This window comes from Pan troglodytes, chromosome 8, assembly GCF_028858775.2.
Source record: "Pan troglodytes isolate AG18354 chromosome 8, NHGRI_mPanTro3-v2.0_pri, whole genome shotgun sequence".
Taxonomy (NCBI): domain Eukaryota; kingdom Metazoa; phylum Chordata; class Mammalia; order Primates; family Hominidae; genus Pan; species Pan troglodytes.
The window spans coordinates 55,951,971-55,968,095 of record NC_072406.2 but is presented as its reverse complement, the minus strand read 5'-3'; the positions used below and the strand labels follow the sequence as shown (position 1 = coordinate 55,968,095).

Sequence of the window (16,125 nt, the reverse complement as noted above, 5' to 3'; positions counted from 1 at the left end):
CAATGGGAGGCCTGGCCCACATGTGGATGCAGGCTCCTGGCCTCTCCCCTCCTGGCACTTTGGCACCATCAGCACGTGGCTGTTCTAGAGTCAGAGGGGGTTGAGAAACCAGATGACAGCCCCTCCTCTACCCTACTCACTCCATGGGGCGGGGTGCAAGGTCTCAGAGCCCATCTTAAACCTGAGATCAGAGCTCACGGAAATGTTGGCTGTGCTCGCTTTATTGGGAAGCACAGTCCCGGGCAGCAGGAGGCTGGGAGCGAGTGGAGAGATGCCGGGATGTGTTCCAACAACAGCTGGCATCCCAGGCATCTCTGGGGAGGCTCTGTGAAACTTCTGTGTCTCAAAACAGTGCCTCTGGGATGAGGATTCCTACAGGGTGTTAACCTGCCCCAGCCCCAACCTCTCCCAGGGCTGGCGGTGTGGTGTGTGCCCATGGCCCTAAGGGCCTAGGTCATAGGCCACAGGTCAGAAGCAGTGGCACCCAGCACTGGGCCACTGGGCACCATTGAGGCAAGGCCTAGATGTGGGTGGCACAGAACCACATACCTGGTTCTGCTCCAGGCACACAACCGCACTAGCTTCCGTCTCTCCCTTCAACCTCACTGCAACCCTGCAGGGAGGTGGGACAAGACATTCCACACCCAGTGTCCAGCCGAGGAAGCAGGCTTAGGGCCACCCAGAGGCTTCCCATGGGTGTGGGGACAGAGCCTGTTCTCTGGCATGCAGTCCCAGGCCCAGGATCTGCAAGTGCAGGAAAGGACTCAGGTGTGCGGGGGTGTGGACAAGGGCATGAGAGACTGGGGGTGCAGCTGTGGGGGGCCTCTCAGGATGGTATCACCTGTGGCAGACCAAGGAGGGACAGCAGCAGGACCCCACGAGTCACTTCATCCTCTGGGGGACAGCAGCATATGTGCCAGGTGGGGCACCTTGGGCCAAGCCTGAAAAGGCTGGGACAGCCACAATGAGGCAGAGTAGTGGAGGCCTGGGGAGAGCCCTGTGCCTGGTTGTCTGCCGCCTGCCCTCTGTCCTGCTGCAGAGCATACTGGCAGGCAGGTGGCAAGGGGCCTCTAGGTTCAGCCTCTCCCAGGCAGCCTCCACTCCAGGCCTCCTACAGTGCTGCTGAGGCTGTGCAGGTCAGGGGTGTGACCCTCAAGGCCCAGCCAGGAAGACTTAGGCTCAGATACAGGGAGGACCCCCTTCTCGAATGGTGCCCCCAGAGAGCCAAGTAAAGCCAGGTATGGAAATCTGCTCTCTTCCAAGATGGAAGAGGGCACCCCTCTAACCAGCAGGCTGGGCCCCTGGGACTGCCCTTGTGTCCACCGGCCCTGCGTGGGAGGTGAGAAGGGAGTGAGGCGCGTCCTCCAGGAGACAGTGAGTCACTCTTCTCTGCCTCGCTGTAAGCACGTTTCTTCTGCATTGATTAGCTCTATAATTAGGAGGTGCTTTCCTTCCTGCCTGAACAGAGGAGGGGCTGCAAGGAACCAGAGGGGCTGCTGGGTGCAAGCCTGTCCCCCACTCCCTGCAAGGAGCTGCTGCTCCAAGGAGTCAGAGGGGCTACTGGGTGCAAGCCTGTCCCCAACTCCCTGCAAGGGGCTGCTGCTCTTCCAGGCCAGCCCCAGCTGGACCTGGGGTGGAGGTGAGGGTTCCCACAGACACTGGTCTGGCACACTGGCTGGCCCCAGCCCCGTCTGTGCCTACATCCTGGGCGGGAGGAGGGTGCTTCCTGAGCCCTTCACAGGGTCTGCTGCCTCGAGATGGGTCTGGTGCAGCCAGGAGCAGCTGAGGCAGGAGAGGCTCCCCGTGCTTCCTGGAAGTCTGTGGAAGATGCCAGTGCCTCTCCTGCCCCTGAGATGTTAAATCAGTTGTCCAGGCAGGGGTCAGGCACGGTGTCTTTGAAAAATCCCCACATGGTGCTGGTGTGCACATACTACAGCTGAGGGCCTGCCCTGGTTTGTTTATTGATTGATTGAGGCAGGGTCTGGCTCCATTGCCCAGGCTGGAGTGCAGTGGTGTGATCAGGGCTCACTGCAGCCTCAACCTCCTGGGCTCAAGTGATCCTCCTGCCTCAGCTCCCCAAGTAGCTGGAACCACAGGCCTGTGCCACCACACCTGGCTAATTTTTTTTGAATGTTAGTAGAGACAGGGGTCTCTATGTTACCCAGGCTTGTCTCCAACTCCTGAGTTGAAGGGATCCATCCACCTCGGCCTCCCAAATTGCTGGGATTACAGGCATGAGCCTCTGTACCTGGCCCCTGCTCTGAGTTAGCCGGTGCAGCTTACCTGGAGGCTGAGGCTCTCACACAGGTGGGCTTCCCGGGCCTTCCATTCACCTGCACATGATTCACCTGGTGTCTTGCTCAGCAGCAGATGTGACCCAGCAGGCCTGGCCTGGAACTTGAGATCTGCTCTTTGACAATCGACAGGTCATGCTGTAGCTGCAGGTCCAGTGGCCACACTTGGAACTGAGAGGCTGTAGGGGAAGGGTCTAGAACGCCAGTGTGCAGCTGAGCTACCTGAAAGGGGAGCACTGGGCCCACTCCAACCAGTTTCTGGCTCAGGAGAAGGTACTGCTCCTGCTCTGGGGACCACACCTGGCCTTAGAGCATCCATGCAGGGTCTGGCTCTCTGGGGTCAGGGTGGCCTGCTCTGTCCAGGCCAGCCCCAGCTGGACTTGGGGTGGAGGTGATGGTTCCCACAAATGCTGGTTGAGCAAGCTGGCCCGCCACAGCCCTATCTCTGCCTAGCCCTGGGGGGGCTTCCTGAGCTCTCCACAGTGCCCAAACACAAAGGGCCAGTGTGTCTAGAATAAGCAGTGCCTCCTGTGTGGTCTGTAGGGGTGCTGAGCAATCATGCTGGTGGGAATCAGCTCCTGGGGGTGAGGAGGCACCTGGTGCCCAGCACCTTACACAGGGGCTCCTCTGATCTTCCCTGCAAACCTCTGAAGTAGTGCTCCCTGTGCCCATTTTACAGACAAAGAAGTTAAGGCTCCAAGGGTTTGAGGATCTTGACATAGCCAAGACAGGTGGTGGAGCCAGGCTCGGACTTGGGCTCCCTGCCTACCCCTGCTGCTTGCTCGGCATGAATCCTGGCACTGCTGCCCTCTGGCTGTGACCTGGGGCAGGTACTCAGCCCTCGTCTGCGTAAGGGAATAACGGGCTCTCTGGGAGCATAGGGGGTGACTGGGAAGAGTAACTGGGATTCTTCAACTGTAGCCTTGCAGTTTTCAGTGTTCAGCACCCTGGCCATCGCTGTATCATGATGGCTATTGCTGTGACTGGAGCCAAGAGCCCAGTGTGCAATTCTTCCTTGGGAAGGGGCCGCCTGGTGGTGGACACAGCTGTTCGGATACACAGGTTTGCAGCTGCCTGTAGAAGTGCCTGCCCCTGCTGTTGGGGCAAGGAGGAAGCAGGTGCAAGAACAAGCGGCCTCAGGGCTGGGTGGGGGTGGCCGGCAGGGGACCCCGCAGTGGAAGTGCTGTCATCATCACCATTTCACAGCTGGGAAGGTGGAGGGCTGGCCAGATGCACCCAGGAACAAGGAGTGGGCCTGCTGCAGGGCCAGGATTCCTGCCCGGGAAAAGCCATGTAGGGAACCTGCCTCTCCACTTGGCACTGAGCCCTGGAGACCCTCCTCGAAGTGCTCCGTGGCTGGGCAGGGTGGGCCCTGCTAGGTTTGTGCTTTCGGGGGTAGGGGCTCATGGGGCATCCCCCAGACCTGCAGGGTCTTGGTTTGTTGGATGCAGGAGACCTAGCCCTGGGCCGTGTCCCCAGGTGGGTCTCCAGGTAGGCAGGACAGAAGGAACCCAGAGCACCCCACCTCTCAGGTCAGTGCGGCTCCACACAGCCCCCCTCAGGCTCTGCTGACTCCCCAAAGGGATTCTGAGCATGTGCAGAACCTCTGCTTGCCTGGGACACCCCTGCATGCTCCTCCTCCAGGCCCCCACCCTCAAAGGCGTGGACTTCCCAGCCCCTCTCTGGCTGCTGACCAGTGGGCTGGGTCCCCAGGATGGCTCCTCAACTCCTAGGCAGGCCTCCTAGCACTGAGGCAGGTCTCTCTGCAGGCTGGACATGGAGTGGCCTTGCCCTGTGGGGGATCGGCTGGGGCTGAGTTTGTGGGGTGTCAGAGTGCATCCCCCACATACTACCTCCTGACCAGAGCAGCCTGCAGTGGGAGAGGCCAGTGGCTCGGCAAATGCCCTCTCTGATGACCCCAAGAGCTTGGGGTGAGGAGGCCCAACTGACCAAGGTTACCACCTGCTGGTCGCCTTTTGAACCCAGAACTGTGTGATCTTGGGGAAGTTGTCCCGCAGTGCATTGGCCTCAGATGCCTGAGACAGTGCTGAGCAGCTGTGGGCAACAAGGGGTTTGTGAGCCCGCCTTCGTGACTTCATTGCACAAATGGTCACTGAGTGCCACCCTGGGCCAGCGATAGGATACACAGGTGAATGATACAGCCACTTCTGGCTTTGTGGGTCAACAGTCTAGGTTAAACCCAGGGAGGCTTCCTGGAGGTGGTGACACCTAGGCTGGACTTGGAACTCCTGGGGTTTCCTTAGTTGAGTTCCTTCCCACTGGGCCTCAGTTTCACCATCTGAAAAATGAAGGATTGGCTCACATCAGTGGTTCCTGGGCTGGAGTGGAGAGCGCGTTGGGGTACAGAAGCAGTCCACCCCAGAGTTTCTGACCAGCAGGTCTGGGGCTAGGCCTGAGAATGTGCATTCTAACTTGTGTGAGGCACCGCTGCAGGCCTGAGTTTGAGGGGAGCATTGTATGCGTCTGAGCCATGACCTCCCTGTCCTGGAGTGGGGGCAGCACTGAGCCTGGGGGCCTGGACATTCCACCCAGCGTCATCGTGGGGCCTTTGGTTGCGTTCTTGCTCTCCTTGCCAAAGACTTTCTAAGAATTCCAAGGAAACCTTTAGGTGTTTGGTGGGAAAACCAGTGACGTCTGGGCCAGATGCTCTTTTTTCCCTGGTGGGAGGGACAGGGACGTGCTGTGTGTGTGTGTGTGTGTGTGTGTGTGTGTGTGTGTGTGTGTGTGTGTGTGTTGACGTGGGGGGTGCGGGCAGGTGGTCCGCTCTCTCCTTGTAAGGCCCCTACAGGGCAGAGGCCCACGGTCCTGTCATGGCACTGAAGTAATCATGGCAACAATTTGCTCTGTGCAGTGGGGAAACTAAGGCCAAAATGGCAGGAGGGTCTCGCTTCTCCACCTGACCTCAGCCGCTGGCACCTGTGCTGCCTTCCCTTGAGGGCCAGGAGGTTGAGGCTGGCTCTGTGTGCAGGCAAGGCCACAGGCAGGCCACCTCTGGCCCTCAGGCTGGCAAATGCTGCATCGTCCAGTCCCCACTTGGCTCCTCCCCAGGCATGGCTGGCTGTCTGGGGCACTGGGGAAACAGGCCCAGAGGGCTTCAGACTCCCCTAGGCTTCACAAGAACTCCCAGCTGCAGGGTGTGGTGAGACCCTGAGCCCCATCACAGCGGGCCATGCTGTGGAGGACAGTCCCAGTGTGGGCACCGAGGCCTCCAGGAGGCCCAGCTGCTCAGACATCTGCAGCTCAGGGGCACTCAGACTCACAGGCCCCAAAGCCAGTTCCAGATCTCTCTCTAGCCCTGCCCACAGCCCTGCCTCATACTGGTCAGCCACTCGGCCCAAGACCTTCACCATGTGGAGTGGCCCTGCTCGCCACTCCTGCTACCACCTGCCTGTGCAAGCTCTCCTTGGGCTGTGGCAAGACCCACCATCCACGTGGCAGCCACCATAAGTCAGACCACTGTGCTCAGAGCCCCAGGCTCCCACCTCAGTGAAGCAGCACATGCAGCCTGTGTGTCCGGCCCTGAGTCCTCAGACTGTCCTCCCAGCTCCCCGCTGCACACATCTCTGGGTCAGGACCTCGGCACTCACTGTACCTCATGCCTAGGGTGTTCCTTTCTTATCCTGGGAGCTGCGCAGCCAGCCCCATCAGTTGTTCACAGCCCTCTCACCCCAGGCAGCCCTGACTGCCCACCGCAGGCTCCCTGTCCCTTCTTGGACATTTTTCCCAGAGTTTCTCTTCTCTGCCGGCTTTGAGTGTCCAGGGCCCTGGAATGAGGTCTGGCCCACAGGGAGCTGAAGACACAGTGATCAGATGTGCAGCGGCTGGGGGACCACCGAGGAGCCCGCCTGCCCTGCCCTGGAATGGGGGTGCCCTCTGCCAGTGCCGCTGCGCCCCTGCCACGCACCCCTGCACACATGCATGCACGCTGCAGGCTGCCTGGGAGGAGGGTCTGTGGAGCTGTGGAGGCGCCTTTGATGCCTCATGTCCTTGCTCTTTTCTCCCAGGAAACTATGCCCCAGACGTCCGTTGTCTTCTCCAGCATCCTTGGGCCCAGCTGTAGCGGACAGGTGCAGCCTGGCATGGGGGAGCATGGAGGCGGGGCCGGTGGCGGCTCCGGGGACCTCATCTTCCAAGATGGACGCCTCATCTCTGGGTCCCTGGAGGCCCTGATGGAGCACCTTGTTCCCACGGTGGACTATTACCCCGATGTGAGTACGTGGGGCCTTGTGGAGTGAGACTAATGGGGTGACCTGGGCTCCAGGAGATGTCGGGTGTGGGAGGGAGGCCCCCACAGAGTGGTAGAGCTGGACAGGGCTGCAGGAGGGGCAGGGCAGTGGGGGGCCCAGACCCACCTCTAGGGCCTTCTCTGCCTTCTGCTCTGCATACACCCCCAGCTAGCAGGTGGCCTGGGGGAACCTGCTGTGACTTCCCTGCTGCTGCCCCAGGTAGGAGGAGATGATCCTAGGGACACGGGAAGCAGAAACACACAAGGGCCGAGCAGGGCCCTGAGTTCTGAGCAGGGCCTCCAAGGAGGAAGAGGAGTTTTAAAGGGCAAAGCCAGCACTTGGGGTCCTGGCGAGGGCACGCCCAGCCGAGGTCCTGGAGCCCAGGGCTGAGCTGGGAAGCTGGTTTGTACATAAACCCTGGTGGTCCAGAATGAAGAGGAGATGGGCTGAGCTGGGAAGCTGGTTTGTACATAAACCCTGGTGGTCCAGAATGAAGAGGAGATGGCCCGGCCTGCCCTGCCCTGTCAGCAGAGCGCTGTTCAGGCTGACTTGGGGACTGTTCTTAGGCAACAACCCTAATCCTCCCTTTTCACCTCAAGGTGGCATGATACAGTCTTGGAACAGAGAAAGTGTTCCCTTGTCAAGTGTGCCTTCCCTCCCCCTGGAGGGTGATGTCTCTTAGCAGCAGTGGCACTGGGCCTGCCAGCTCCCTCTTGTGAGCTGAGCATCTACCCTCTGGGAGGGCCAGTCCTGCCCGCATCATGCTATCCCCTCTCCCTCCCTGCCCTGCTTGTCAGCCTGGGAGTCAGACAGCTTGCAGGGAGGTGGGCGGGAGGGATGCTGCCCTCTAGCTTCCACTGAACGGGGCTGCAGTCAGCCTGGCTTCACCACCTGCCAGGCCTCCTCTGCCTTCCTGGGCTTTGGGTGAGGGGGCCTTGCCTTTCTGTTGCCCACTCCTCCTCCTCCTCCATCTGTCCTTCTGTCTGTCCCGTAAGCCCTGTCAGGGTTTGGCTGGGGCTGGAGATGGCAGTGCAGACAGGCTGGTGAGTGCCCACAGGGCAGAGCCAGGGGAGGGGCCCAAGGCCCTGAGGTAGTCCAGGGCAGGGCCGTCTGTGGGGCAGAGGCCTCATGCCACAGCTGGAGAAGCCACCCCTCTCAGAGGCCTACCCCAGAGGAGCCACCTTGGCGGTCACCCAGTGTGGTCCCTGTGCCCTGAGATCTGACCAGCTTCCCACGAGACTCCAGTTGGGCATTGGCTCCTCTGCCGAGCACCTACCCCTCCCCCACCACCCCACCCTTCCCCATGTGCACCGGTAGCTGAACACACTCACACATGCACACAAACATGCACACATGGTCTCCATGCTCCTCCTTGGAGATGCACAGGCTCTCCCCTTGGGTGCCCTGCCCTTGGCCAAGAGCTCCATGGTGGGCCTTTCCTCCACGTCTTAGTTGTCTCCTTAGAAGGGGGACCCTGAGAGATGTGCTGGCTCTGACCCCTCAATTCGCCATGCTGCATAGCCTGGGGCAGGGCGTGGGAAGTTTGCAGGATGTTAGAGGAGTCCCTGATGCTCCAGTGAGGGCTGCGGTGGGCAGTGTCAGCCCAGGCCCCTGAGTCCTGCTCCAGGAGGCCTGTACTCCCAGCAAGCACAACCTGGCTTGCTTCTGGCTGGGGCAAGAAAAACCGGGTTATATGGGCTGGGAGTGGAGGCAGAGGCTTCTGGGCAGCCCAGCCTGCAGCAGCCACGTGGGGCAGAGTCCCTCTAGGGAGCCCCAGGCAGTCTCCTCAACCTGCAAGTCTACCCTGTCCACAAGCAGGAGCTAGAGTGAAGTTCCCACAGACATTGACCCTCATTAGACAAAAGGCCCAAGAACCCAGCCCACGAGGATCTCGATGGAAGGCACGTGGATGTGGTATGGAGGGGCCCTGCTCTGGCAGTCAGGGTCTAGGCCCAGAGCTGGTCAGAGAGTGCTGGGGCCCCCACCAGCATTGCCCCTCAGGCCCCGCCCCTGCTGATGGGGCCCCCGGCCCTGCTGATGGAGCCCCGCCCCTGATGATGAGGCCCCGCCCCATGGATCAGCCCTGCTCCCGACAGGCCCCGCTCCTGTGCCAACCTCCCTGCATCCCCGACCCTCCCCACCGCTGACCTCCAGCTCGGCCCACGAGGATCTGAAGCAGCAGCTGGCTTGCATCCTGGCGCAGCGAGCACCATGGAGCCCTACCAACGTCCCAGGCTGGGGTTAGCCCTATGGTGGCGTGGGGCAGAGACGGGGAGAATCCCAGCGGAGGAAGACTGCTAGGAGGCCTGGGAGAGCTGCTGGGAGGCGGGGCTCGAGCCGTGCCTCCTAGGTAGGCAGGGCCGGGGTAGCAGTAAGAGGAGGAAGGGCCTGCAAGGCGAAGGGAACCGGGCAGGTGAAGGCATGGCCTCCGGACCGGCGGTGCTGGGCCTGGGAGGCAGCCCGGCCAGGTGAAGCAGCGCTGTGAGCCCCCGGGGGCCTGCCTCACCCTCCCTCCGCCCTCTCTCCGTCTCCTGCCTTCAGAGGACGTACATCTTCACCTTTCTCCTGAGCTCCCGGGTCTTTATGCCCCCTCATGACCTGCTGGCCCGCGTGGGGCAGATCTGCGTGGAGCAGAAGCAGCAGCTGGAAGCCGGGCCTGAAAAGGTGAGGCGGGGCCTAGCTGGGGCACGGGCGGGGGCAGGGGGCAGGAGGCGAGGTCAAGGCTAGGGGCTGGAGGCATGGGGCGGGGTTCACGGTAGAGCTGGGGGATGGGGTCAGGGCTAGAGTTGGGGCTTGGCCTGGCTGGGACTGTGGGATGGGGTCCAGGGTGGGGCCAGGGGGTGGGGTCAGGGTTAGGGTTGAGGCGTGGCCTGGCTGGGGCTGCAGGGTGGGGTCCAGGGTGGGACCAGGGGGCGGGGTCATGGCTAGGGTTGGGGCGGGGTCATGGCTAGGGTTGGGGCGTGGCCTGGCTGGGGCGGTGGGGTCTCGGGGCAGGGTCAGTGCTAGGGTTAGGCATGGCCTGGCTGGGCTGGTGGGGCCTGGGGGCGGGGTCAGGGCTAGGGTTGGGGCGTGGCCTGGCTGGGGCTGTGGGGCGGGTCTGAGTTGGGGCGTGACGCCACACCAGGCTGGGGTGAGGTCTGGGCTGGAGCTGTGGGTTGGGTCCGGGTTAGGGGCGTGGTGGGAGCGGGTGGTGGGGGGCCTAGGCTGGCAACGTGGGCGGAATCCGCTGGTTTGGAGGCTGTGCAGCGTGGGCGAAGAAAGCTGCAGAGTTGCGGGCTGGGTGGTGCGGGGGCCGGGGGCGGGGTCCAGCGGTCTGAGTGGGCTGGTGTGGGCTGGCGCGGAGTCTTGGCTGGCGCAGGAGGGGCTTGGCCTGTGGTGCGTTCTGGGGGATTGGAGGATGGGGGCGCGGCGCCTGAGCATCGGGCACAGTCCCCTCTCCCCGGGGGCAGAGGCCGCGCGGGCATCTTCCGAGAGGGTCGGAGTCGTTTCAGCCAAGAGGGCCAGTCCCCATGCCCTAGGCCCTGTGCTGGGTGGGGTCGTGCATGCCTGTGGACTAGGGCGCGGGAGCGCGTCGCCTCCCCTCGGGGTCACACCTCTTTCAGCGCTGTCGCCCTGCTTTCAACCACAGGGGGCAGACGGGAGCTCTCCTCTAACTGGATGGCTTGGCTTGGGTTATTTTACTGTATTGCTTTTATGGGTAACTTCTAATTATAGCAAATGGAATTAGTTTTTTGTCACCTTAGAGATGGGGTGGGTTTTTTTAATATAAGTTTATTTAAGTGAAAAAGAAAGTCAACTTAAGGGGAAGGAAGAAGGAACCAAACAGGAGTCATGTGGCGGTTCAGGTTTGGCCAAACCGCAGGTGGCACGCAGTTGGGGGCTGTGCCCAGCACAGGGCCTGGGGTGTGGCTTGGGGATGTGGGAAGCTTGCACCATTTGCCATCTAGTACCCTACTCTGCCCTGTGGGGCCTTACTCTGTATCCCCTGCTGCCCCAGGCCAAGCTGAAGTCTTTCTCAGCCAAGATCGTGCAGCTCCTGAAGGAGTGGACGGAGGCCTTCCCCTATGACTTCCAGGATGAGAAGGCCATGGCCGAGCTGAAAGCCATCACACACCGTGTCACCCAGTGTGATGAGGTGAGTGCTCCCTGGGCTCTGGCCAGGGTCTTTGGGTGTGTGCCAGGGTCTGCCCTCGGGAGGGTGGGGGCTTCGGGGACAACTCTGTATGTGGTCCCCTTCCATGTTACTCCCCCAGGAGGGTTGCTGGCTGGCCCCATTCAACCTCCCTTCCCCCAGATGACAGCTCAGCTGGCCAGCAGTGGGCCAGGGTCACCCATGATACTGCAAGCAGGGACCTTGCAGCCCGGTTGCGGGCCTGGCAATCATTGTCTCAACCCTCTCCTGGCCCTTGCTGTCCTTGTCCCTGGAGTGGGAGCCTATTGAGAGTTTGTAAGGCTCTGCCTGTCTTGGATTAGTGAGAGGTGGGGGTAAGGCTTTAAATCGGTCTCCCATTTTTCAAATGTCTTCACCTTTGCCTTTGGTGGAGAGAGAACTGGAGATGCCTGGGCCAACTGGGCCTCCACAGTGGAAGCATTCCCTGTGCTTAGCAGCTCCTGTTCACCCCGAGTACTCCAGGAGGAGCCAGGGACCCCAGGCTGCTCCCAACTAGGGGGCAGAGACTCCTGGCTTTGGCAGAAGCCTTTCCCATGCCTTGAACTGTTCTATGGGCTGCTCCTGCTGCAGGAAGCAGCTCAGTGGGCCGCCTCTGAAAAAGCCATGCTTTTCAGACCCAGAAGCTCAGTCTTGAGCCTGTCTCTGCCCTTAGCCTCATCCTGCAGCAGGACAGCCCACTGAGACCCCTCCTCAGCAGTCCTCAGAGGAGCCCATGCTGTGCCCCACTTTGTCCTTGAAGGCCTGAAGGCTGCGGTTTAGATAGGGGCTGTGGGCTCACGTTGGTCAGGCACATCCCTGGAGGTGAGATGGATCCTACCCACAGTGGTGGTGGCCTTGCTGCCAGCCCATGCTGGCACCCTTATTGCCCTTGACCCCACAGGAGAATGGCACAGTGAAGAAGGCCATTGCCCAGATGACGCAGAGCCTGTTGCTGTCCCTGGCTGCCCGGAGCCAGCTCCAGGAACTGCGAGAGAAGCTCCGGCCACCGGCTGTAGACAAGGGGCCCATCCTCAAGACCAAGCCACCGGCCGCCCAGAAGGACATCCTGGGCGTGTGCTGCGACCCCCTGGTGCTGGCCCAGCAGCTGACTCACATTGAGCTGGTCAGTGCTGCCTCATGCCCTGACTGGGGGGTGGGGGCCGTGGGACCACAGTGCCTCTTTCAGCACAGCACTTCAGGCCCCTGCTAGTCACACTGAGCCATCAGGGAAGCCCGCTTGCCAGCCCTGACTGCCACACTTCATGCCAGATGTGTGTCCGTCTGAGTGGCGGGCACCTCTGTGCCTGGCACTCACGTCCTCAGGAACACAGCAGTGCTGTGTCAGTGGGAGGAGCTGGAGCAGTGTCGTCCTGCAGTGGGGACTGCAGTGGCCCTAGGATGGAGGACTGGCCTGGGAGGAGTTGAAGGTCCTGTGCCCTGGGCAGCTCCTCCTCTCCCTGTCCGCATGCCTATGCAGTGCTGTCCCTTCTCCAGGGGAAGCTTGTCACCTTCCCTTTGCTATCTTCCACCCCAGGACAGGGTCAGCAGCATTTACCCTGAGGACTTGATGCAGATCGTCAGCCACATGGACTCCTTGGACAACCACAGGGTAAGTGGGCCAAGGCCTGCGGCACCCCTGCCAGCCCTGTCTGCCCAGCACTTGCGCTCCATGCAGGGTGGGTGTGGGCCTCACTCAGCACGCCCCGAGCGTCTCCGGAGTGCTGGGCCATGAGCCCCGATGGATGTGGCACTGGCCCTCCTAGCACCTGCTTCAAGAGGCAGCACCTGCTCCAAGATGGCTGTGCTGGTCATGGATGATGAATGCTGGGAGAGGTCACAGATTTGGGCCAGGGAGCCAGCCTGGCCTGCCAGCCCTGCACTGGGCAGCAAGGAGCAGGCAGGCATGATCGAGGCTGCTGCGGTGCAGGCTGAGCCATAGCTGGGGACCAGGGCCAGCTGTGGGGACTGAGTTGTCCAGCCACGGTCCTCCAGGCCCCCTATGACCTGCTGTGTCCTTTCCAGTGCCGAGGGGACCTGACCAAGACCTACAGCCTGGAGGCCTATGACAACTGGTTCAACTGCCTGAGCATGCTGGTGGCCACTGAGGTGTGCCGGGTAAGTGCCCACGGCAGACATGGTGGGGTGGCTGCCATGCCCACACCCAGTGAGACCCTGATCTTGCCCCAGGAGTTAGATGATGGAACTTTAAGAGTGAATGCACAAAGTCCCTGTTGCATTGTCAGGGCCTTGGTGGTCCCCCAACCCCGACATACAGCGATTCCTTCAATGACAACAGACACCCCATCCGTGGAGTGCTCCCCTTGTGCCCAGCACCATTTTTCTCGCCTGTGTGAGGCTTTGCCAGCCCTCACAGCCCTCTGGGGCAGATGGTGCCTTCCCTTTGATGACTGAGGAGCCTGAGCATAGGCCGTGCACATGTCTGGGCCTCCCAGACGCAGCCATGGACCTGGACCAGCCCGCTGTGGCCAGAAGCTAAGTCCCGAGGTCCTCCCTGCCCCTCTGTTCCTCTGCCCGGCGGCCCCAGCTCCTGCTGTCCCCCGGCAGCGCCATGCTGAGATCACCTGCCACCTTCCAGGTGGTGAAGAAGAAACACCGGACCCGCATGTTGGAGTTCTTCATTGATGTGGCCCGGGAGTGCTTCAACATCGGGAACTTCAACTCCATGATGGCCATCATCTGTGAGTGACTGGGCACCCAGGGTGGGGCTGCTGCATGGCCCCCCCCCCGGCCCTGACCCTACCTGCTGTCCTCTGCAGCTGGCATGAACCTCAGTCCTGTGGCAAGGCTGAAGAAAACTTGGTCCAAGGTCAAGACAGCCAAGTTTGATGTCTTGGAGGTAGGCACCTGAGCCCCTGTCACAGCTGCGAGCTGCACCCATTTCGTCCCGCAATGGCCCGAAGGGGGCCCTGACAGTGGGGGTGGGGGGCTGCCCTCCTCTCCCTGGGGCTAGCACCTACAGTGCTGGCTGAGCTGGCCTGGCATGTTCGTCCTCCAGCAGTGGGGACTTAAGTTGTCCTCGGTTACTTCAGGCAGACCCGGCATCACCTAAGGCGAGTTCCAGAGTGGAATGCGGTTAAGCAAGAGTTTGACAAGAGTGGGGTTGTGTTGGAAGACACTGCCTTTTCCTTGGTCAGTGTCTCCAGGTCCTGGCTGGTCTAGATGGCCCAGAGGCTGGCAGACAGGGTCACCTGCAGCCTTCCTCAGATGTGTTTGACCACAGAGTCCATTTTTGCAAAGCATGTGTCTTGTGGAGCTGGTCAGGTCTGGGAGGTGTTGATCTAAGTAGAGGAGCAAAGGGAAGTCTTGAAGGAAGGAGGGCGAGGGTCAGGCCTGGCAGGCAGGGCAGTGACACTTCTGTGGCTTTCCAGAGGATGCCAGGACCTGAACTCAGAAGCCCTGGCCCCAGGGCTCAGCCAGGCACCCTTGGGCGTCCCCTTCCCCGTGCTAACTCCCAGGCTGCCCAGGGGCCAGGTGCCTTCTCTGTCTGCTGCCTCCTGCTCTGCAGAGGGGCGTCTGGAGCAGGTCGGAGGGGCATGGGGCTGTGATGCTCACCAGGTCCTCCCTGTGCCCACAGCATCACATGGACCCGTCCAGCAACTTCTGCAACTACCGTACAGCCCTGCAGGGGGCCACGCAGAGGTCCCAGATGGCCAACAGCAGCCGTGAAAAGATCGTCATCCCTGTGTTCAACCTCTTCGTTAAGGACATCTACTTCCTGCACAAAATCCATACCAACCACCTGCCCAACGGGCACATTAACTTCAAGGTGAGCTCATCCCAGCACAGGGCAGGCCAGGCGGAAACTGTCTGAGCTACTGGAGCCGCCAGGCATTAGCCCTGGGTCAGGATCTGTGGGTTTCCTGAGCCCTGCCTGAGGTTCACAAGGGCCTTCAAGACTGAAAGCCTCATAGTGGGTCACGGGGTGCTGTTTGACTGCAAGGTATGAGGTGCGCCTGCCTGTACTTCTAGGTGGATGGCCTAGTTGCAGAGCTTGGAGTCACAGGGAATTGTATTTATCCAGGACCGTGGTTCCAGCCTGGCCCTACCAGGGAGAGAGCCCTGTCCACCCCTGTGGGATTGGAGGTCAGGAGGGGTTTAGATAGGAAGGGACTTGAGCAGGGAGGAGGCGGCAGAGAATTCTAGATGGAAGTGAAGAGCCTGCCTCGTGGGCCTGAGGGCACCTGGTGAGGATGGGAGGGTGGGACATAGGTGGCAGGGCAGGTGTAGGTGGCTGTGGGCTGCCGGATGCCTACCTCACACAGGTGAGGTGTGGGCAGGAGCTGGGATCCTTCCAAAGGTCCCAGAGAGGGGACATCATGACACGTTCTGGTTGGCGCCACTGGGCTGGGTTTGGATGGGGTGCCTGCCTCAGGCTGGAGTTATCAGTGGGGCCTTCTTTGGGTCCCTGCACAGACAGGCAGAGACCCTGCTGCCGGCCTGATGGCCCAGGTGGAGGGCCAGACAGAGTGGCCTTGGGGGACACCTGCTGGCTCTGAGGCTGCATGGCGTGCCACCATGGCCACAGGGTCAGCGTGCAGGGCCACTGTCCCATCTTGCTGGGACCAGTGAAGTGAGCAGGAGACTGAGGCCAAAACCTACGTCCCCTGCCCTGACCGAGGGTTTGGTGCTTAAGGTGACAGATGAACATCAGTTGGTTTTGCTCCCTTCAGAAATTCTGGGAGATCTCCAGACAGATCCATGAGTTCATGACATGGACACAGGTAGAGTGTCCTTTCGAGAAGGACAAGAAGATTCAGAGTTACCTGCTCACGGCGCCCATCTACAGCGAGGAAGGTGAGGGCTGCCTCCCAACGCAGCTTGCCTCCCTCCCCACCTGACTCCTTGTCCAGGCCCGGTGCTCTTTGGGGTTGCCCTGGGAGATGGCCTGCTGGCTGCTCCATGCCACACAGGGCTGGCTCTGCTCGCAGGGGCGAGTGTGCATGAGAGTGGGTCATGGGATGGATGGAAGAGAAGGACAAGAGACTCAGTTTCCAGCAGCCACTGGAGAGGGTCACATGGGCTTAGGTCAGGTGCTGCAACACGAGGAACCTTCCTAGAGTCCCCAGCAGGCAGCCTGAGAGCCCCGCACAGCAGAGAACTGTGTTCAGCCCAGCCAGAGGTCACAGTCCCCTTGTGCTGGGCTGTACTCCTGAAGGGACAGCTGGGTTCAGGCAGACACTGCATGGGGACACAGGCTCTGAGGGACTTTCCCGTCTCTCAGCTCTCTTCGTCGCCTCCTTTGAAAGTGAGGGTCCCGAGAACCACATGGAAAAAGACAGCTGGAAGACCCTCAGGTAGGAGGGCGTCAGGAACATGGGAGTCTGTAAGGAAGAGGGAGGACTCAGGGTGGGCACGAGGGTTACCCTCCTGGAAAGGGAGCCTGGGCACTGCCGCGTCCCTGGTCCAGGGTCCC

The 16,125-nt window shown here is 61.1% G+C and overlaps 1 protein-coding gene across 2 annotated transcripts in view; it reads left to right on the top strand.

The window, feature by feature from the left end:
• The window catches only part of RASGEF1A (RasGEF domain family member 1A), a 72,550-nt gene that overhangs the window by 54,604 nt on the left and 1,821 nt on the right, over positions 1-16,125 (top strand). The window contains exons 2-12 of one of the 2 annotated variants that reach the window (XM_003312542.6): positions 6,320-6,523; positions 9,083-9,205; positions 10,539-10,676; positions 11,593-11,814; positions 12,226-12,300; positions 12,714-12,806; positions 13,288-13,390; positions 13,469-13,548; positions 14,287-14,478; positions 15,383-15,506; positions 15,934-16,006. In XM_003312542.6, coding sequence (XP_003312590.1) covers positions 6,326-6,523; positions 9,083-9,205; positions 10,539-10,676; positions 11,593-11,814; positions 12,226-12,300; positions 12,714-12,806; positions 13,288-13,390; positions 13,469-13,548; positions 14,287-14,478; positions 15,383-15,506; positions 15,934-16,006 — 1,421 coding nt within the window. In that variant the 5' untranslated portion in view covers positions 6,320-6,325. Of the gene's footprint in view, positions 1-6,319; positions 6,524-8,620; positions 8,892-9,082; positions 9,206-10,538; positions 10,677-11,592; positions 11,815-12,225; positions 12,301-12,713; positions 12,807-13,287; positions 13,391-13,468; positions 13,549-14,286; positions 14,479-15,382; positions 15,507-15,933; positions 16,007-16,125 lie in introns of those variants that run through there. The other variant, XM_016963085.4, reaches the window with a different exon arrangement.